Source organism: Furipterus horrens, unplaced genomic scaffold, assembly GCF_987537825.1.
Source record: "Furipterus horrens unplaced genomic scaffold, mFurHor1.1.pri manual_scaffold_9, whole genome shotgun sequence".
NCBI classification, from domain to species: domain Eukaryota; kingdom Metazoa; phylum Chordata; class Mammalia; order Chiroptera; family Furipteridae; genus Furipterus; species Furipterus horrens.
Window position 1 is genome coordinate 74780006 of NW_028327179.1, and position 24055 is coordinate 74804060.

The following is a 24055-nucleotide window of genomic DNA, read 5'->3' on the forward strand; positions in this document are numbered from 1 at the left end:
AAAAGCTACACAATTTTGGAGGAATGGCAGACTTCTGCCTCAGAGCCCATCCCCTCTAGAACAACCAAAGAAAAATAACCCTGCCACTCTCTGCCAGGCCACACCAGTCCTAGGCAGTGCCCAAAGTTTCTGCTCCCATTTTAAATACCACCTTTTGGGAGATGCAGGTAGCTACAGCATGATCATCCAGAGATCCTCAAGGAAGAGCAAGAGAGAGAGTCTCTGCCTTCCTTTGGTTTAAATCTTCTGGCCCATAATTCCATGCTTATCAGAGGTGTTCAACTTCTCAACCAGTCTCATCCTAGATTGTTTGCCATTGCTTCACACAACCTTCTCCTATGGCCCCTCCCTGCTCTTCCCTGGTAATCTAATCATATCTCTGTGTCATCACTGTCGCACCCATGGCAAATTGATGGATCTGAAACTCCTTGCATTTAGGTATGTTCAGCCTTTTGAGCCCTCCCTTTTTTATTGCCTTCCCAACCCAAATAATTACCTCTTGCTGTGGCTTCCTCCATTACATTGCATCATCTTCTCTTCTGTGTCATATAGAGCTTGGAAGTAACCTCTTATCTGCTTCTTCTTTCCAACCCTACATATTTTTGTTGCTGGATTAATGTTATCTTGTTCTCATCATGACCCAACTTTGATTAAAAAAGAGAATAGACTCCTCTCTTTGTCAACAGAATGAAGTTCTTTACCCCTTGGCCAATCTTTTAACAACTGTGTTCACAGTCTCCCCCAACCTGCCTGCCTCATGTTCTTTGGCATGTAACAATATTTTACATCTCATCCTCACCCTTCATTTTCTTGGATTTTAATTTTGTGTCAACATTATTCTCTTCACTTGGAATCCCCCTTCTGCCTTCAACACTCAAGAGAAACTCCATCTCTTCCACAAACATTTCCTGGCTCTTGCCCCTAGTCTTTTTTCTTAAATATGGAATTGACAATTCCCTATCATTCCCAAAATCTTTTTATATAAAATCTACTTTATAAATATTTATATATGTCTCTTTTATTGCATTTTAACAACTTGAGCATAGGATAAGTATTTAATCTGTATGCTTTGAATTGTGTAGTAATAATATTTAATGTGTTTCCTGTTATGGGCACTCCTAGATTGTGAGTGACCAAAACAATGAAAGTTGAGGGTGAGGTGGTTAAGTTGAACCCAGAGTACACCTGCAGAATTCAAACCCTGAGCCTGTCACTTATTAACTATGTCACTCTGATCCTGAGAAATTGCTTTAACCAATCTGTGCTTCAGATTTTTCATAATTAAAATGGGATAATGATAAGACCTATTCCATAGGGTTGCTCTAAGGTTTAAATTCAGTAATGTTTATAAAACTTAGAACATTGCCATTTGTGACAACTTGGATGAATCCTGAGAGTATCATGCTTAGTGAAATATGTTAAATGGAAAAGGACAAGAACCATATGATTTCACTCATATGGGATATAAAACAAAAAGCAGAAAATGAAAAAAACAAACTTATAGATACTGACCACATCATGGTATTTACCAGAGGGGGTGAAGAGGGTAAAAGGGGTCAAATATATGGTGATGGGAAACTAGACTTTGGGTGATGAGCACACAATGGAGTATCCAGATGTTGTATTATAAAGTTGTACAACTGAAACTTATAATGTTATTAACCAATGTTACCTCAATAAATTTAATAATTTTTAAAATTATTATTTTTTAAACTTAGAATAGTCCCTGACATATAGTAAGTACTGTATAAATTTACCTCTTATTAGTCGTGACAAAGCTAGAAGTTCTCTAAATATTGTAACAGAACCCCTGGGGTGCTTTGATTGAAACAGAACCCACGGGCTGTTTAGTTAGGGGCCCGATTGCCCGTTGCCAGAATTATAACTCTCAATACCAGAGTTTAGTGAAAAGAAAAAGAACTGTTTATTTAACAGTTATATAGATTTAGATTATTTGCAGATTTCTGCTGTTAAGTCTTATGTTCTTTAAAACACGCACAAACACATAGTTCTGCCTCCCCCTACCAAAACAGGCTAGTTTTAGAAAAGTTAGAGAGATACTGTTTCCCTACTTACATTTCAGCTGTACCGGTAGCTACCAATCATTCGATTCTGATTGGGGAGGTCTTTCTATGTTGTGGTGCCGGCCAGCTTTCAATGCAAAACTGCGTGGATTCTCAGCCTCCTTGTAAACTGCCTTCTCAAAGCCACATGGTGTTTCCCTCTCAAAACAGCATGGAGAACCTTCTCAAAACCGCATGGAGAACTCAGCTTCTGAAATCCGCATGGAGAACTCCGCTTCTGTAATCCGCATGGAGAACTCCCTTCTTAAAGAAGCATGGAGAGTCCTTCTTAAAGCCCCATGGAGAGAGAGCCCTGCTAAAAATGTCTGCAGCTGCTTTTTAAATCCCCGACTGTGACCTCTGACGCAGTGGGTGTGGTAGCCAGTTCTGACCATTCACAGAACCTTACAGGCTCTGTAAGCTTTTTCAATACCATTCCCTGGTCCAAGACCCCACCCATCTTCTTGGGCCTTGGAAGTATCAAAGCCATTTGCATAACAAAGACACTAGCCCCAGGCATGCAAAGGCATCTTAAAAGCTGCTTCCTTTTCCCCGTGCCCCAGCTGCAAGCTCTGGGGGTTTTTGGACACCCCCATTCTGTAACAATATCACTGATAGTGTATTTGTTATTGTATTTAGTGCAAAACACTCAATTTCAGCATTATTTCATTATTGTGAATGTATATTAAACTATTGGGGTGAGTATAGTGAGTAAATAATTGCTTGAAAATACTAGTTCATTATTTTTGTCCAGAAGATAAGATGTTATTACCAAATGAAATACTAAGGAAAATTTAATGATCTCTAAAAGTTTTCCAAATTATAGGCATCATTTTAGAGAATATGTAGGCATATTCTCCCTCCAGGATATTGAAGTCCCAGGGCTTTTATGTTTGAGGTTAAGTTTCTTATATTCTTGCTTTTGAACATTTGATCTATTATTTAATATAGTTTAGTTCAGTTCACATAGGGTAATTTTATATCTAATTAACTCATTCATCTTTTCCCTACTTTTAAGTATTGAAAAGAGAGTATGGTTTGGGAAATGCATTTTTAAGAATCTATGAGAATCATGGCAGAACTGCTATTTCTGAGTTAGGTTTTTTATACATAATTTAAAAGGTAGATATAAGGGAATTCTTTAAAAACTTTTTCTCCAGCGGACAGAATGCTACCTGATTCATACATAGCATCATACAGGCAATGTGCTTTTCAGAGTAGGGGAATAACTTCATTTTCTTATGTTCTTTTTTGTTGTATGAAATTACAAACTGAGTTTTATTTACTTTGTAGTTGCTAGCTAATTCTCTGTGATGAAGGAAAAGTGAGGAAGGGTGTTTTTGTTTATGAGGGAGATTGCCTCAGGGAAGGTTAGTCAGCATGAAGGGGAAGTTAGGGTCCAAGAACCTTTTAAATATAGGAATTACTCTTTGTATTTGCATTAAAATTGGCACCAGTTATGTGAGTCCTACCATTGGATATGTATTTCGCAGAAGATTTGGAGATTGATCTGGACAATGAGGGTATGTAAGAAGGGAGTCCCAGGCAGGAGAAATACAAGAAAAAATATATCATTGGGAAGTATAACATGTTTGGTAAACAATAAAAAAACTAATTTGTATGGGTAATGGAGTGATCCAAGAGGTTAGAAAGTTAGATTGCTATAAAACATTGGAGAACCTGAATACTAAGCTGAAGTTGTTTGGGTATCATTTCTCTCGCTCCTATTTATTTGTTATCATCATTTATTCCCTCTTCTCCTTTCTCTTCCCCTCCCTTGATCCTTCCCTCCCTCTGAGATTTTAGCCTAATCAAGGGTAATCAGAATCATGTAGAAATTGAGCCAGGTTGAAGAGAGAATGGTAAAGAAGATCAGTTCAGTTGTACTTTGAGGTCTTTGGGGGGTGCCCAAAAGGAAATGCATTGCCTTCAATTGGAGATGGGGAGTTGGACCTCAGGAGAAGAGGCCCTTACGACATGGTTTTGAGAAATGGCTGTGTCTAGAACACCAATGACCAACTATATGTGCTTGTGGGCTGAGAGATTGAAGGGGGCCAGCCCAGATAAGAACAGGAATGATCAGAATCAGTAGGGTAGAGTTATGTTCTGTCTTTATAATTTAGATGATGGTGGAGAATGAATAGGCATATTGATAAAGTAATTTGCTAATACTTAAAGCTTTTGGTCAATGTTTTGAGGCTACATTGGAAAGTCCATGCCTATTTGGCACTGTCAAATAAATAAACTGGGCAACTAGAGAATTATATGGTAAAGTGTTTGGTAGAGTGTTCTTTTGGAATTGATGTTAGGTTTGTTGGTTATTTTTTATGATGGATTATTTGTAACTCACCAGCATATGAAAAAAATCTTAGGGAAAACACTACATTTTCACAATAGTGAAAATCCTAATCTTGTATTTTTCATGCTAAAGAATAAAGATGAATATTACAAGAAAAAGCTATCACATTTCTAAAAAGAGTTGCACTGTAATTAGAGTGGGGTATCAGAAAAAAAATGAATTGATTTTGTTCATGGATCAAAGAAGGACACAGATGATTAGGGTTAGCATGTACAAAGGCATCATTATGTTAAAATACAGCCATTAATCCTCCTTTCTAGTGGTCAGCAATATTAATATAATGACACTTATTCTGGTTCTATAAAATAGATTAATCATAGAGGGCAGTGAGGCTCAACAGTACTATGAAAAGCACTTTTTAAAAGTTTTTTTTTAAAGATATGAGCAGATTTAATGAATTCAAATATTTGATGTTTATAGTGTTTAAAGCACTGTAAGACTGGTATCACAATTTATAAAATGAAGCTGTTGGGTTAAACTTAGTAAAGTTATTTTTATGCCGTGTTTAAAATGTTCTTAACTGTCAGGTAGTTGGCCACCAACACAGGCTTTTGGTCCTCCCCAGGACTGCAGCAATGGGGGATTTGCTAATCTTCGAGACCTTCTGTTTTCTCAGGGCTCTTTCCATGGAACACAGAGAAGTGGGCCAAGGAGAGCTTTGGGTTTGAGATTTGCAAATTAAGACTAATAGATGACTATATCAGGTCAACATTTTCTCTACCCCCAAAACTCCGTTTTTAATATTTTCATCTTCACAAATCCACCCTAATGCTATCAATCAGGAAAAACATCTCTTCCATCACTGAATTTCCACACTACTTGACTGGTAGCTTTCTTGTGGCAATTATATTGTTTTACATACAGTTTTTACTGTTTTCTGTATAAAGTGTAAACTTCTGGAAGGCCACAATTTTTGTTGCTACCAAAAAGCTTGCAATAGTGCTTGCTGTACAAATGGTGTAGAAAAAGCAAATAAATTTAATAAAGCAATCGCAGGCCATTCAAGTCAATATCATTAAGAGCCTATGTCTTACTGTTCCTTTCCAAAGAATTTAACAAACCTCTGTAAGGGTAGGATTGATGATGTGTAGGTCTGAGGTGGCCATTTTTCATGGCTCTTGTTTGAAAGCCATTACAGCCTCTTTTAAAACAAATGAATAGCAGCTTTGATACAGAAAAATCTCCTAGAATCATGGGTCTTTATCTCTTTTGAGTTAAGCGTCCCTTTGAGAATCTTTGGTAAACTATGAAACTTAAATAATTCCCTAAGGAAAAATGTGTATTTCTACCATTTTTTTCCCACAACCTGAATGGGTGGGTTCATAGACTCTTGAAGGTCCATGTTAAAACTCTCTAGCCTAGAGAATTCTGAGTGACAGAATGGAAACAGTAATCCTTGTACAATGAACAGGAGGAAAATAAAACTACATTTTCTGTACTAAATATTTGTCCAACCAGTGAAATATTTTGATAATTAAGTGGTATTATGCTCTGTGTAATAGATACTAGAGGCGTTGCAGAGAATAAAAATACATTTGGGCATCTGTTATGGTCAGGGTTGAATGAACATCTTTAAAAGACTTGGAAAATATTATGTGCCAAGAAAGAACATCTGTGAAGTAAGTAATCTATCATCACATCAAGTGTTGCAATCAGGAATTTAAAGTAAAAGCAAATGAAGTTACAGTGAAGTCCTTGTAGGATGAGGACTTGCCCCTGGCCCCTGCCACAGACTCCAGAGTCTATATATCCCCATTCTCTTTCTCTCATAGCCCAATCTAACACTGGAGACAGGTGGGCCACCAACGTTGTAGTCTAATGCCTCACCTCTACATCCATTCAGGCTTTTTTCTTCTCTTTTTTGGGGGGTGGGGGTGGTGTGCAAAACCAAGTTTTCTGAAGGGCTCAAAAAGAAAAGATATATTGTCACCATGACAATATGTGCAACTGCATTGGCAAAATGAGAAGAACTTGAAATGGCTGGGAAACACTTCACCACCATAAAAAGTACAAAGAGCCTTGGCCAAGTACCTGAATTCTAGTCTTCCTGTGTGATTCTAGGTTTTACTCTGCATGACTCTAGATTGGTTTGGATGTGGATTGTGAGAAAAAGAGATCAGAGATGTGATGTCTAGGTTTTGAGCTTGAACAACGGGGTAAATAGGCATGCCATTTATATGACATAGCATAACAGTAGTCCCCCTCACCAGCATGGAATATGTTCTGAGACCCCCAGTGGATCAGCCTGAGACCATGGATAATACTGAATCCTACGTATACCATGTTTATTTCATATATATACAAGCCTATGATAACGTTTAATTTATATGTGTATTTGTTTTTGAGATGACATAGAAACCCCTTTACAATGAGTATTTAGTTTTTTAAAAAATCTTGCCTATTTTAAACCTTGTTTTAAAATGAATTTGACTTTTAAAATCAACTTGGGAACATATTTTTAAATTAAACAAATAGACTTCTTGTTTGTACTGGAGACCAATGATCTTTCCTTTCCCATGTCATTATCTGCTTAAAACCTTTTTGGGGTGTGGGGGGAATGTAAGCATTGCTTTATTATTTCTTTGGCTGGTGATCTGATTTCCCACCCCTCCTCTATGTCCCACTACTGAAAACCTGTGTGACAGTGAACCAAACTTTTTGGCTCCATGCAATTCCCTTCCTTTTCTTTTTTACGATATCTTCCTACAAAAGAGGGAAAACCTTTCAATGACTTCTCATTGGTGTAAAAACCAACTCCATACTACCTAATGTGGCCATGAAGATTAGCTTATGAAGTAGCCATACCTCTCTCCAGGCCTATCTCCCAAGTCCCCCTTCCCCACACCCTGAAATATTTCGTTTCCCAAACCATTGTGTCTGAGCTCCAGACTTTTGGTGCCCTCCTAATGGAACATCTTCCCCCTTCTTTACTCTCCATATACATTCCAACACCATCATCCTGTTGACCTGGTTTGCTCCTACTTATATTTTTCTTTTCAAGGAAGTTTTTAAAGGTAATATGTCAGTTCGTTGGTTCTTTAACAAACGAACAGATTAATCAGCACTCTCTGGGTGTTTAATGCTATACTCAGCACTCATTCAATGTTTAGATAGATCTTTAATAAGTTATGATTGTATTGTGTAATGCAGTATTTCTTTTTTCTTTTAATTTCTCACCTTAGGATATGGAATATGTTTATTGATATTTAGAGAGAGAGAAAGGTAAGTGGAGAAAGAGAGACAGATACAGACATCAATGTGAGAGAGAAACCAGTGATTGGTTTTCTCATGTATTTACCCAAAGGATTGAACCCACAACCTAGATATGCACCCTGACTGGGAATTGAACCGGCAACCTTTTGGTATATGGAACAATGCTCCAAACAACTGTGCCACCTGGCCTGGACTGATTCAGGCTTTCTTAATGATAGAAATAGGAGAGGGGAAGGAATGAGTTCAGAGAAATACCTGCCTCGTTCACATCTGTAGCCCCCAGTGCATCCCATAATGTGCATGACTCAGAGGTCTGCCTCAGCTTAACAGTTTTTATAATGAACTAATAAAGGAGGATTGAATGAATAATTGGGGGGAAAGGAATCATGAGGAAAGTTAAAGGAAGTTATAGGAAAAGTTAAGTATTATTTCAGTGGAGAAGTGAAAGTAATTTTCTATGTAAATGGAAGATACCTTAAAAATGATGATAGCATGCTTTTCTTGCTTTCAATGAAATTTAGAACAGTAGTGGAATTCTAGTGTGGTATCTGTGAAAGAAGGGAAGGATTTCATGTCAGTATGAGTTTGTTGGTACTAGAGTGAGGCATAAATGAAGACTTAAATGATAGAAAATTATATCAATCAGTCAGATAGTACTTTTATATTATGGCACTAATACAGACTTGTTATTACTGAAGGGACTATTTTTTAAAAGAACAAAGAAAGAAGTGAAACATTACTCAGTTTCTCACAGTCCAGAAAAGCATTCTGGGAATTTGAAGGAACAAAACAAGAGATGTATCTCTCTGGAACTGTTTAGGACCGACCTTTATGAAGATAGAAGGGTGGGCTGAATAAACTTAATGACAATTTAACATAACCGAAGAAAATGAGGGCTTCTTGGTTTAGAATTTTTGTGTATAGGTTGGGCGAAGAATTATTATAATTAGATTTTTTTTGTAAACCAAGCTATTAACCTTAGAGATATATTAACTTTTTTGTAAACAAAAGCACAATGATAATTGCCCAAAAAATTTAATTGAATTGCCAATCTAATTAAACAATCTTCTCTGTTTTCTTCTCAATGGGTAGCTGAGAAAATTTATTTTAAAATGTTTTGAGTCATTTAGTTTTGCTTTAGTCTGTAGGTCACTGTAATTAAGTAATCACATATGTGTAATTTCTGTTTTTCTTTTTTTGAAGTTGGATAATGCAGATGAACAAGCAGCTCAGATCAGGAGGGAACTTGATGGTCGGTTGCAACTGGCAGACAAAATGGCAAAGGTAAATGATTAACTTTGACATAATACACAACTTTTCTTTCTTTAACTAGATTTCTATGAGCAGAAAGAGTTTTGCATAGGTGAAATTAGCATAATTTTGCCATTTCCACCACAACGTGCATACCTCTTAAGCCCAAATATCTGAATGTATATTATCCAAATGCAGCATATGTGAAATGTTTTAAGTTCAAAGATAACCTTTGCAGATTATTATTAAAACAGTGCTTGAATTTCTCAAACTGCCAGATTTACAAGAGTTTTAATATCACCCTGAACATAACATAGGGAGAAAAATCTCCTTCCTGTGAAATTATATACTGTACCTGAAAATGTCCAGCACAGTGCTTGGCACACAGTAGTGTCAACTAATATTTGATCAAATGATTGAGTGTATAAAAAATATAATTTGAAGTGTCAGTACAGAGTCTGGCAGATAGTGTGTTCTGTACAACATAGTAGTTAACTTTATTTGTGCAATCACTGCATTTCTATGAATAAAAATAGATTTCAAATAAAAACCATGAGTTTCTTTATAATATTTAAGAGGTGTTAGAGAGAATGAGACTTCATTATTTAATCATTCTTTAGTAAATGGGTTCATTAATTTATTTCAGTGGTACAAAGATTTTAGCTTGTCCTACTAGACTTGATCTTATAATGCTGTTGATTATTCTGAGAGTAAGTTTTTTGTCCTTTCCCTTCTGCTAAGCACAGACATTGAATATTTGGTGGATAGATTCTCTCCCTTTCTCCCTCTCTGTGTCTGTAGAATCTTCTCCTTTAGGGATTTATCTTCATTTAAAAAATGGGGCATAGCATGTATATAATAAAGTGCACAAAGCTTTAGTTTACAGCTCAATGTATGTGTATCCACACTGTATAACCACTTTCCAAGTCAAAATATCGGAGTTTTTTTAGCACTTGAGAAGAAGACACACCTTACACTGATTTAACAATTGTATTATTTTTCCTACTTTTCCAAAGAAAATAGTATCTATGAATGCGTAAGGATTTTTTTTTTAATGAAAGTTATTTAGCTCTTTCTCTCTCTTCTTTAAGTATATTGATTATATTGTCACAATAGTTTCAATTTTTTCCCCCTTTGTTCTCCTCTGCCCAGTACCCTCCCTCCACCAGGAATCGAACACCCCCCCCTAGTTCATGTCCATGGGTCATGCATACAAGCTCTCCGGCTTCACCCTTTCCCATAATATTCTTTTATTTTTAGATGATTTATTAATTAATTTTTTATAACAATAAAAAATAACAGTCCCCCCCTCTCAGATATTAAGACTCTTTATAATCTTATAAAGGACAATTGGCAAAGGTCTCGTGCTCCTCTAGCTGCTTCAAGCTCGACATGGTCGTTGTCCTATGTACTCTTGGGTCCAGAAATCCGTAGTAAGAGTGAGGGTGTGGAGGGGAGGGTGGCCTTCCCACATGGGGAAGGATCTTGCAGACTCCAGGTCAGTTGGCTGTCCCCGGAAAACGGTAGCTTCGTTTAACAGGCTAGCATCCTTGTTGTATTCTGGGGGCAACAGATTTGGCAACAGGGTTAAAAGACATCATTCAATCCATAACCACTAGATGACAAAAGGCAGGAATTAATTTTTCATTGTCCCACATTAAGGAAAAAAGGGCTTCTTTAGAGAAAGGTATGCCAGGCACATCTCACCTGTCCAAAACCCTTTTGCCTACTATACTTAGTTTGGGCTGAGGGAAATATTTTAGGTTTCCCCTTCTGAGACCTCTGGGCCCTTTATGTCCAAGCCATTAGGATAGAAAAGAGAAACCAGTTTTAAAGTGAAGCCCACAGACCACACCATGCTTCATCAACCCAGCCACTTAGTTCAGCCAAACCATTGAGTCTCAGGAGGCAGCGCTGCAGACAGGATTAAGTGAGGCCTATATGTACAGTCAGTCACTCAGGCAATGAGATCATAGGCTTATGCCGTATGAAAACAGAATGATGTTTTCTTTTGCTGAGCAGAAACTCTTGATGTAGTCCCATTCGTTTATTCTTTCCTTTATTTTCCTTGCCTTAGGAGATATATCAGTGAAAATGTTGCTACGCGGGATATCTGAAATTTTCCTGCCTATGTTTTCCTCTAGGACTTTTATGATGTCATGACTTACAATTAAGTCTTTGACCCATCTTGAGTTTATTTTCATGTATGGTGTAAGTTGGTGGTCTAGTTTCATTTTTTTACAATTGTCCATTAAGTTCTCCCAGTACCAGAGAAAAAAATTCCCAGACAATACAACAAAATGAAAAAAGATTAAAAAAGAAAGAAGAGGGTTTAACAGAAATGTAGGACAATATGAGACTAAACAACATTAGAATCATAGGGATACAAGAAGGAGAAGAGGAGGAGCAAGATATAGAAAACCTGATAAAAAAGTAATGACAGAAATTTTTCCTAACTTGATGAGAAAAAAAGTCATGCAAGTCCAGGAAGCACAGAGGGTCACAATGAAGATGAACCCAAAAAGGCCCATTCCAAGGCACATCATAACTAAATGTCAACATTCAAAAGCAAATAGAGAATCCTAAAAGCAGCAAGAGAAAAACAGTAAATAACATACAAGGCACCTCCGATGAGGTTATCAACTGATTTCTCAACAGAAATACTATAAGCCAGAAGGGAATGGCAAAAAAATATTTCAAGCAATGAAAAACAAGGCTTACAACCAAGACTACTCTACCCAGCAAGGCTCTCATTCAAAATGGAAGGTGAAATAAGGAGTTTCTCAGACAAAGAAAAACTAAAAGAATACATCTCCACCAAACCAGCATTGCAAGAGATGCTAAAGGGAATGCTTTAAGAAAAAGAAGAAAAAGAAAGAAAGGGAGAGGAACACAGGTACAAAGGGAAATGAATAAATACTTGTCAAAAATAACCTTAAAATAAATGGCTTAAGTGCTCCAATTAAAAGACATAGCATAGCGGAATGGATATGAAAACATGACCCATAGATATGCTGTCTACAAGAGACACACCTCAAAACAAAAGATTTACACAGACTGAAAGTGAAGGGATGGAAAAAAGTACTCCAAGCAAATGAACATGGAAAAAAAAAAAGCGGGGGTAGCAATACTTCTATCAGACAAAATGGATTTCACAGCAAAGGCCATAAAAAAGAGACAAAGAAGAACATTTCATAATACTTAAGGGAACAATCCATCAAGAAGGTATAACCCTGGTAAACATATATGCACCCAACATAGGAGCACCCAAATATATAAGGAAAATACTAGAAGACTACAAGAAGGATATCAACAGCAACACACTCATAGTAGGGTACTATAACACTCCATTATCAACAATAGACAGATCTTTGAAGCAAAGAAACACCAAGGATATTGATGCATTGAAAAACACACTAGTTCAAATTCACTTAACTGACATATATAGAACTTTTCACCCTAAAGATGCAAAATATATGTTCTTTTCAAATATACATGGGATATTTTCAAAGATAGACCACATGATAGGAAACAAAACAAGCCTCAACAAATTTTAGAAAATTGAAATTATACCAAGCATCTCTTTAGACTACATGCCTTGGAAAGAGAAATCAACCTCAAGGAAAAAAAATCAAAGACATCCAAACTCATGAAGAATGTATAACACGATATTAAATAATGAATGGGTTAACAGTGAAATCAAGGAAGATACCAGGAAATTTCTGGAAATAAATGAAAATGAACATACAACAGCCCAAAGCCTGTGGAACACAGTGAAAGCAGTCCTAAGAGGAAAGTTCATAGCAATACAGGCCTACCTGAAAAGGATAGAAGAATCTCAAATAAAATATCTAAGCCTACAGCTATAAGAACTAGAACAACAACAACAAACAAAGCCCAGGGTGAGTAGAAGGAAGGAAATCATCAAGACCAGAGCAGAATTAAATGACATAGAGACTAAACAAACAATTCAAAAGATCAACAAAAGTAGGAGCTGGTTCTTTGAAAAAATAAACAAAATCGACAAGCCTTTAGCCAGGCTCATCAAGAAAAAAAAGAAAACCCAAATAAATAAAATCAGAAGCGAAAGAGGAAGAATCATGACTGATATCACAGAAATACAAAGGATTGTAAGAAACTACTATAAACAACTGTATGGCAAGAAACTTGACAACCTAGATGAAATGGACAAATTTCTAGAAACATATAATCTTCAAAACCTGTATCAAGAAGGAATAGAAGCCTGAACAGACCAATAACAAAGAGTGAAATTGAAACAGTAATCAAAAAACTCCCAGCAAACAAAGCCCTGGACCAGATGGCTTCACAGGCAAATTTTACAAAACACTTAGGGAAGAACTAACTCCTGTCCTTTTCAAACTATTCCAAAAAATCCAAGAAGAGGGAGGACTCCCAAACTCTTTCTATGAAGCCAATATTACCCTAATTCCAAAACCAGGTCAAGACCCAACAAACAAAGAAAACTGCAGGCCAATAACGCTGATAAACATAGATGCTAAAGTCCTCAACAAAATATTGGCAAAGAGGATCCAGCCACACATTAAAAAGATCATACACCACAAACAAGTGGGATTGATCACAGGGATGCAAGAATGGTTTAATATTCGCAAATCAATAAATATAATACACCACCTAAACACAGTGAAAGACAAAAATCACATGATCATATCAATAGATGCAGAAAAAGCATTTCATAAAGTACAACACCCATTTATGATGAAAACTCTCAACAAAATTGGAATAGAGGGAGTATACCTCAACATAATAAAGGCCATATACAAGAAACATGAAGCCAACATCATACTCAATGGACAAAAACTGAAAGCATTCCCTCTGAGATCAGGACAAAGACAAGGATGTCCACTGTCTCCACTCCTATTCAACATAGTGTTGGAAGTTCTAGCCACTGCAGTCAGATAAGAAAAAGAAATAAAAGGCATTCAAATTGGGAAAGAGGAAGTACAACTGTCATTATTTGCAGATGACATTATAGTATACATAGAGAACCCTATAGACTCCACTAAAAGCTACCCGATATAATAAGTGACTTTGGCAAAATAGCAGGGTACAAAGTAAATATACAGAAATTGAAGGCATTTCTGTACACCAACAATAAAATATCAGATAGAACTAGAAAAAAAATCTTGTTTACTATAGCAACAAGAAAAATAAAGTACCTAGAAATAAACTTAACAAAGAGATGAAATACCTTTACTTGGAAAACTACATAACACTGAAGAAAGAAATTAAGGAAGATACAAATAAATGGAAGCAAATACCATGTTCATGGATGGGAAGAATCAACATCATTAAAATGTCCATACTACCCAAAGCAATTTACAGATTCAGTGCAATCCCTATTAAAATACCAATAACATATTTCACAGACCTAGAACAAATACTTCAAAAATGTATATGGAACCAGAAAGACCTCGAATAGCCAAAGCAATCTTGAAACAGAAGAACACAGCAGGAGGAATCACAATACCAGGCATCAAACTATACTACAAAGTCACTGTGATCAAAACAGTCTGGTACTGACATAAGAATACACATATAGATCAATGGAACAGAATAGAGAGCCCAGAAATAAACCCAGGCCTCTATGGTCAACTAATATTTGACAAAGGGGGAAGGAACATAAAATGGAGTGAAAAGAGCCTCTTCAACAAATGGTCCTGAGAGAACTGGATAGGGACATACAAAAAACTGAAACAACCACCAACTTACACCACACACCAGAATAAACTCAAGATGGATCAAAGACTTAAATGTAAGCCTTCACACCATAAAAGTCCTAGAGGAAAACATAGACAAGAAAATTTTAGATATCTCACGTAGCAATATTTTCACCAATACATCTCCTAAGGCAAGGGAAATTACGGAAAGAATAAACGAATGGGACTACATCAAACTAAAGAGTTTCTGCTCAGCAAAAGAAAACATCAGCAAGATGAAAAGGAAACCAACCTTATGGGAAAACATATTTGCCAATGATACCTCAGACCAGGTATTGATATCAAAACATAAAGATCTTACACATCTCAACACCAAGGAGACAGACACCCAAATAAAAAATAGACAAAATACCTGAACAAACACTTCTCCAAGGAGGATACACAGAGGGTCTATAGACACACGAAAGAATGCTCAACATCACTAACCATCAGAGAGATGCAATTAAAAACCACAGTGAGATACCACTTTACACCAGTCAGAATGGCCATCATCAACAAATCAAGTAAAATAAGTGCTGGGGAAAATGTGGAAAAATGGGAACCCCAGTGCACTGTTGGTGGGAATGCAGACTTGTGCAGCCACTATGGAAAACAGTATGGAATTCCCTCAAAAAACTAAAAATGGAGCTGCCTTTCGAACCAGTGATTCCATTGCTAGGATTATAGCCAGAGAATCCTGGATCCCCAGTTTGAAAGAGCTTATGCACCCCTGTGTTTGTAGAAGTGCTGTTTACAATATCCAAGTGCTGGAAACAGCTTAAGTGCCCATCTGTAGATGAGTGGATCCAAAAACTGTGGTACATTTACACAATGGAATACTATGCAGCAGAAAGAAAGAAGGAACTCCTACCATTTGTGACAACATTGATGGAGGTAGAGAGAATTATGCTTAGTGAAATAAGCCAGGCAAAGAAAGAAAAATACCATATGATATCACCTACTACTGCCCGTCTCCTCATTGAGAAATAATAGTGAATGAAGTGCTTTTAATTAAAGCTAAATAAGAATAGAGTTTTTTCATGCGCTAATGCTATCTTTCCTTAAAATTCTGAAGAAAAATTGGCACATCTGAACTTTCACACATGCGATATATTTGCCTTTTGCTTTAAAAGGCACAATTATGACTCATACAAATATAACATGAACATACAATAAAGATTTAATTTAAGGCATAATTAATGAGAAAACTAGTTAAATGTTAAAACTGGTCCAAAGAGCATTTGAAAACTGGGTGTTTTGGGGCAAAGTTAAAATAAGATTCATAGAGATATAAAAATGATTAATTTCCAACTAGGATTTACACTGTAACCATTGGATTATTTTACTCAGCAGAGAGATTATTTGCATGTTTTTCAGAGAAAATTCTATAAGGTAAGATGTAACTTCACTATCTGGGACCTTTAATCAATATTAAACAGAAAAAAGTTGAACTAAGTACATTTCCTCCGATGATCCTTGGATGGCCTTTGCCCCCATTTGACATTGAAAGGACCTGCCCCCTCAGCTTTTTGTCTTATTTCTGAGTTTTGGATTCTTTTTATGACAGCTTTTAAAGTTGGTCCACAAATGTAAAATTCAGTTTTTATGGCTTATTCTGCTTTTTTTTCTGGACATGCATGTACAGAAAAATAATTCCAAAGCATTATTTTTTTCCAAAGGAAATCAAGGTATTCTATAAATGAGTACTTAAGTGTTTTTCCTATGGATGCAAACTTACTATTTTGGCATGTTGCTTAAAACAATAGAGGAATGTTAAAAAGATACTTAATCTTCCTTGGGAGTGTTAATTATGAATATAGATATTTAATCACTCTGTGATAATAAATATGCAATTTTAAAATTGATTATATGTAAATTATTTTAAGAAAATATGTGAAGGTTATATGGGGGGAGAAGCAGAACAGGTGGCCTGAGACTCTGGGACTGATTTGAGAAGTGATGCCAGTTGTCCTTTCTATCCCGAGAACAAACTGGTTCGGGTGAGTCAGAGACTAGCTGCAGGTTCATGAGCGTGTGCTGGATGTGGTCCAATAGTACAGAGATGCGGATCTTAAGTTACATTTTGAATGATAACAGAGGAAACAATAGTGAAGGCATTGGTTTTCTGGAGCTTCAGGCTATGATTTGAAAAATGGCTGCTTTGTTCCCATCCCCAGCCAGTTTTGCACAGCAGTTGTTATGTTGCATTGCACTTTGATACTCTAAAGCTCCTCACCCTCTACTTTTAAGTGGGAAGAGCTAAATGCCAGGTTGTCAGAGATTAAAGACAGAGCTAAGAATGTGAGGAATCCTCATTTGCTGTTTGTGGGGATATAAGTGTGTATAATCTTCTCTGAGAGTAATTTGGCAACCTGACTCAGTATCTATGTAAAGACCGATATTTGGAGTGTGCTATTAATTGAGTGGAAGAAACAGAAATCTAATCACAGAAATAGAAGGTTGAATGGCAATGCTCCTGTAATTCAGAAAAAATAGAATCTTTAAAATTGATATTGCTACTTTTTTACTTTGAACCTTTATCATAAATTGGCTTTTTGCTTTAAACTTAAATATTTCTAAGCCTTTACTAAAATTCCGAATTTATAGCCAGAAGGGATCTTGACACATTTGTGTAACATGGAAATTAACTAATTTTAGAAATATGACTGTAATGCTATTTAATATTATGGGTTTTTTACATCTGAATGCTTACTTATAAAAAGCACACCCTCCGAACACTGTACATTTGTGGAAAGGAAGAAACATATTGTTAAACTATTTGTTTTTTAAAAGGCAAAGCAGTGTATAATGAACATTGTTCTTACAAGCCAGATACCCCAAACATTTCAAAACTAACAGTGGGTAATTAAGATTCATCTGTACACTAAAATTTCTTACATGTGTGTTTTCAGAGTTTGTTTATCCCTTAAGCAAATACCTTTTCAAAAATAAAAGTTAATGTGGAAATGTATAAATGTCATTCATTTTGTACCATAATGATCTTCAATAGGGTATATAATGTACCTTAGATATAATAAAAATTGCCAGAGCCTGAGGCTTTTAAAAAGTCAATGCATTATATTTAGTGTCACAAATTATAAGCATCGATATATACAAAATATGTTTTATAATAAACTGGAAATATGACTTGTGTAACATTATTTTAAAAATTATTTTCAAGGAAAGAAAATTCCCCAAATTTGTAGCAAAAGAAATGGAGACTATGTATATAGAAGAGTTGCGGTCTTCAGTGAATTTGCTAATGGCCAATTTGGAGAGTCTTCCAGTTTCAAAAGGTGGTCCAGAATTTAAACTGCAAAAACTAAAACGTTCACAGAATTCTGCGTTTCTGGACATAGGAGATGAAAATGAGATTCAGTTGTCGAAGTCTGACGTGGTGCTGTCATTCACCTTAGAGGTAAGTGGCTGTCTACCATGCTCCGCTCTGACAGCATAAATGAGGCTGCATGTAATTTTTGCTGACCTTCGTGGTAACCTTTCAGATTTAAAACAATTGAAGAAGTTAAATTATTCTCCATTTGCAAGGCAATCAGTTTGTGAATGCAAATTAGTGTAAACTGTCCTTTAAACATAAGAGCAGTATTAGAATTAAATAATAAAATAATAAAAATTTTGAGGCAAGTCTTCGTTGTGTCAACTTAGGCTGGTGTAAGTTTATTGTTGAAGGAAACACCAAAACACACTTGGGTGGAAATGGGATTGAAATATATAACTGCATACTCTGTTATTTGGGAACGCCTTTCAAGCTTTTAGTTAGTCCTTTAAAAAAAATTCTACTTCCCCTATGAGATCATGTTCTAGAATCAAATCACATAAACCAGCTGCACTGCACAATATTGGATGCAGATAGATGATAAGGAGAGAATTCTTCTTTTCAGAACATTCAGTTTCATTATAGATGCAATAAATATTGTTAAGAACCAAGATAAATGTCATGCTTCTAAAATTGTGTTCTTCAAGATTTCAGAGTTTCATCCCTTTCACACAAATCATTGGAAACCAGATATTGATAGTTATTATAGTGACCTGTCTTCATGATTACATTTTTTTGCTAATCTCTGTCTATGGACTAATCCACATATATGTCTGTGGTTTTATATATAATATACACACATTCTTGCAATATTAAGTTTAAATTTTATAGCTCCCTCAAAAGTTACATTAAAGCTTTTGTAGCTCCTTCCTTACATTGCTACCTTCTCTTTCCGCTGGTTCCCAGTACTGCTATTTGAGTTTGCTGAGTGACAAAGAATAGTACCCTGGAGTTTCAGGAGGTATAGTTTTAAATTTCATTGTTGAAATCTTCCGGCACTTGGCTTGCTTCGTTTATAGCAGAAAAAGCAAATCCCTGCTTTGTTGCATTTTTCCTCCACTTATTCCTTTGTTGGTTAATAGGTTAAATTTGGTGTCATAGTAGCAATATGAGATTTTCTTTAGACTCAGGACCTTATGACTTTGCCAAGTGGCTTTCCTATCTACTAGGTTTCTTCTCAATCTATTAGCATTTTAACTTAAGGATATTTACTTTGGAAAAATAAAAACCTAATATCTTACATGTGAATTTCCTTTTAGTTCCTGCCTCAGGTTTCCTGTTGACTAAAATGTAAAACGCCAGCTCTCCACTCCCATTTTTAAGGTTTTTGTATGAAACAAAATTATTTAATTACAGTATAACTTTTTCTATGAGTCTGACATTTAAATTTATTAATAATTATTTTTGTAATGATTAAATTTACCATTACTGTATAAGCAGTCAGAACTGAAAACAGTTCAAAACATTTTGTTTAAAAATTTCAAATATTTGTAAATAATTAGCTTCTAATGAATTTTTTTCTTTTGTAAACAAAATTATGATGGTTAATTGATATTCTGAACTTTATTGCCAGTATGTTAAACAGGGCTGTTCAGTTAACAATAAAATGGTCTTAAGAGAATACAGGTTAAAACTTCATTTTACATGATATGAAAAGCTTGCATATTTATAAAAATGTTTTGATATTCTTTATTGCTATGTCCATTGGAGGCAGATATTTTTCTACCATAGCACAATATAGATCTATTCCCTGGTGCTCAACAGTATTTTATGTAGAAGGTGCGTGTCCAGTAATAAACTGAAACCCCCATGAAGAGCAGAAGAGTCTGTAGGACTCTGGAGAGAGTAGAGTAGGTACTTCTCTACCCCAGGGCCTGTGACCTCAGCCAAGCTAAACTGAATAATTTCCCAGCCCATTCTCCAAGCCTTGTTCCTCAGACCTCACATTTAGCCTAAGAAACTGTGAAAGTCAAGCAAGTAATCCAGTTTAAGGGTTTCACATATCATCAGTCAGGCTTGGAGGTGGTGTAGTGCAGAAAGGAGTCTTGTTTAAGAACTGAAGTGTGAATCTAAGGAATAAGTGCAGGTTTGAAAAACTTCAAAAATTTTTTTTAATTGCTACCCATTCCTCCCTTCTCCCACCACACCCTATTCCCTTACCTAGCTTGATTGTTGCCACAGCTCTTATCACCTGACATACTCAGTTATTTGTTATCTTTATTATTATCTGACTTTTTCTACTTAGATTCTAAGTTGCAGGAAGGTGAAGTCTTTTCGTTTGTGTTTCTTTCTCTTTTGTTTATTGCAAGAACCTAAAATAGATCTTAGCACACAGTTTACTTAACAAATATTTATTGAATTAGGGACTTTAATGATATCAAAAAGCATTAGTTAGCCATGCAAGATTACTTTAGGTCTCTTTGTTCATGAAGACTTCAGAGAATAATAAATCAAGAGATAATCTGATCCACAAAACAGTAAGCCATTCAGTGGCATGTTAAAATTAAATATTCAAGTAAGGCTAGGAAAACAAATGTTCACCTATACGATAGGAGGAATTGGATCAGTGACATGAATATTGTTGACTTTCACACAGAGTGTTTTTATTGATAATAGACTAGCAGACCTCCTGCCCCCTCCTGTATCTTCAGGTAGATTATTTGCTGTTCACCATACTGCCCAGCCTAGTTTTCTCACAAGCTGCATGCCCAGGCAATACGTTCTTGAGAAGTATGTTTTCTAGCTTCATATTTTGTATATGCTTCCCTTCTTTTTGCTTCTAGGATAGCTTTACCTATTTTATCCATATTGGTCACAAAGAGATCAGGGAAGAAAAGATGAAACAGATCAGTTTTATTTTCTGTAGTTCCACTATCAATTTTTGCTGGGAATTGGTTTGAAATAGTTACCTGAAGTTACGTAAATTTGGTGGTTCATGGAATTACTTCTCAGGTCTCTGTACCATTAATGATTGAGACTGGCTTTATTTTTTCTTCCTTTTGGCAATTAGATCTGTGGAATTGTATTGTTTTATTTGTGTGTGTGGATTCATAACAGAAAGTACATCTTTTGACCGTGGCAATTCTTAGGAAAAATCCCTGGCACAGATGGGAGTATTGTTTTGAGGAGCAGAATGAAGTTTCACAAGTTGTATGTTTTAGGAGGTCTTATTTATGGTACCTTGTAATAGAGGTGACAGAAATAGTGTCAAGCAGATGCTTGCTTTCTTCTCTCTCGCACTTTGGCTATTAAACACAGCACAGAAAGAGATACAGGGCAAATTGTTCTATTCCCAAACATGACCCAATGCAATCACGATGTCTGGACTTTTGTGGTATACTCTTCTCTTGTTTCATACATCTTAAGTGACCATCAAAAATTTTTATCATTGAATTAAGAAGTCTTTGGAGTCATGGTAAGTTGATATGTATGTAAGTGGCTTTTAATTTGTCTCAGCTTCTGCTTATTTTATTTGTATAAAGTTCTAATGAGTTTCAATATTACTAACAGCGAATTTGATTTATTAAAAATAGATAACTTTTTTGTTTATTTTCCTTAACCAAGATTTAGTACTTTACCCCAACTTCCTTGAGCATTAGAGCAGCTGTGAAAGACAATATCTGTTAATTCTCCATTAATTCTCTTAGTCTGTTTTTAGTTAAGTCCTTATTTTTATTCATATGTTGCTATGAATTTCAATGTGAAAAAAATGACAAAAGGACTAAGGAAATAAAATGATTTTAATTTAAGCTTTATTTTTTGGTGATCAGTTTCCCATATATTTTTTATGAAAAAAACAAAACTAAGCAATTTGCATTTGTATTTATAAACATAACACTTTTGTTATACCAGAGCTGAAAGGAAAGGTTATTTTTTAGTTTGTTTCTTTGAGACCTTAGTCTTAAGATTTATATCACAGCTCTATGAAAAGTGTTATGACTTTAATAATATTTTAAATGATCAGCAAATGATATAGATGATGTTTTGGTAGATATTTTGGTAGCTACATAGCATGAATGCTATTTATCTTGTTTATACAAATACAACATGAGGTAAGTTGGAAATGAATGTGCATATATTAAAATGTCATTGAATATATTTTATACATTAAAATTTGAGAATTTAGGGAACTTCATAATTCAAGTTTGATGTGAAAAAACTATGGCAAACAATCATATTTTATGTGTACATCCAGCAAGAATCTTTTAAGACTGGCAGCCTTTTGTAAAAACATAAAAGGCATAAATTCTTTTTTTCTTTTTTACTCAATCCCTCTACCCCTTCTGACCTTCCCCTAGAGCTGTCAGCCTGCTCTCTATCTATGAGTCTGTCTATTTTGCATGTTAGTTCAGCTTATTCATTAGATTCTACATGTGAGTGAAATCATATGGTACTTGTTTTTTCTGACTGGCTTATTTCACTTAACATTTTCAGGTCCATCCATGTTCTTGCAATGGGTAAAATTTATTTTACTGCCAAATAGTATTACGTTGTGTAAATGTACCATAGCTGTTTTATCCATTCATCTACTAATGGACACTTGGGATGCTTCTAAATCTTGGCTATTGTAAATAGTGCTGCAATGAACATAGGGGTACATATATTCTTTCAAATTAGTGTTTCGGATTTCTTCAAATAAATTCCCAGAAGTGGGTCATAAGGCAGTTACATTTTTAATTTTTTGAGGTAACTTCATACTGCTTTCCATAGTGACTGCACCAGTCTGCATTCCCACCCACAGTGCATGAGAATTCCCTTTCTCCACATCCTTGCCAACACTTGTTGTTTGTTGATTTATTGATGATAGCCATTCTGACAGGTGTGAGGTGGTATCTCATTGTGGTTTTAATTTGCATTTCTCTGATGATTAGTGACTGTGAGCATCTTTTCATATGTCCACTGGCCATTTCTATGCCTTCTTTAAAGAATTGTCTATTCAAGACCTTTGCCTATTTTTTAATTGGATTATTTGTTATTTGTGTGTGTGTGTGTGTGTGTGCTGAGTTTTTAAAGTTCTTTATAAACTTGGGATATTAACCCCTTATCAGATGTCAGTAGGTATGTTCTCCCACTCAGTGGGTTGTCTTTTCATTTTGTTGATGGTTTCCTTTGATGTGCAAAAACTTTTTAGGTTAATGTAGTCCCATTTGTTTATTTTTTCTTTTGGTTTCTTTGCCTGAGGAGATATATCAGAAAAGATATTGCTATGAGAAATGCCCAATATTTTACTGCTTATTTTCTTCTAAGAATTTTGTGGTTTCAAATTTAACTTTTAAGTCTTTAATGTATTTATGTATTTTTGCTTGTTTGTGGTATAGAAAGGTGGTCTAGATTCTTTTCTTTTTTTTTTTTTTATGCTCATATCTGTCCAGTGTTTGCAGCATTATTTATTGAATACACTATCTTCACCCCATTGTATGTTCTTGACTCCTTTATTAAATACTAATTTACCATAAAGGCTTAAGTTTATTTCTGAGTTTTCTACTCTGTTCCATTGATTTCTGTGTCCGTTTTTATGCCAATACCGTGGAGTTTTGATTACTATGGTCTTGTAGTATAGTTTAATACTAGGTAGTGTGGGCACAGACAACAGTGTGATTATGGGGGGGGCTTGGAGAGGTTGGTGGGTGGAGGTGGAAGAGGGTTTGGGGGGATAAATGGTGATGGAAAAAGAAGGGTCCATGAGTGATAGGTTACTGTAAGTTTGTGATTTTTAAAATGTACAACAGCCTCTAATGAGTGTTTTACCTAGTGGAAAACAAAATGAGCAGATGTGTTTGAAGTTTTATGTGGAACAGGGTGAAGGGAGAGTAGGAGTTATAAAAGAGCTATATGTGCCCCGACTGAGAATCAAACCTGCAACCTTGTTGGTATCGGAATAATGCTCTAACCAACTGAGTTATCTGAAATAGCCATAAAGAAAATTATTTTATAAATACTTCTATAAATTATTTTTATAATTAAAATTAAATAGTTTAATTTTCTTCAGAAATTTTGTTTATAAATAGTCATCTAATCTAAGTGACTACAGAAAATTTCTGATGCTGTCACATATGGATATCAGTGAATTGGTCTGATGGTGACAATATTTGCCACT

The 24055-nt window shown here is 35.5% G+C and overlaps 1 protein-coding gene across 10 annotated transcripts in view; it reads left to right on the forward strand.

Moving 5' to 3' along the window:
* Positions 1 to 24055, forward strand: part of CADPS2 (calcium dependent secretion activator 2) — a 689394-nt gene that overhangs the window by 270289 nt on the left and 395050 nt on the right. For all 10 annotated transcript variants that reach the window (XM_090287420.1, XM_090287419.1, XM_090287416.1 and 7 more), the window contains exons 4-5: positions 8839 to 8919; positions 17806 to 18042. In XM_090287420.1, coding sequence (XP_090143546.1) covers positions 8839 to 8919; positions 17806 to 18042 — 318 coding nt within the window. The remainder of the gene's footprint in view (positions 1 to 8838; positions 8920 to 17805; positions 18043 to 24055) is intronic.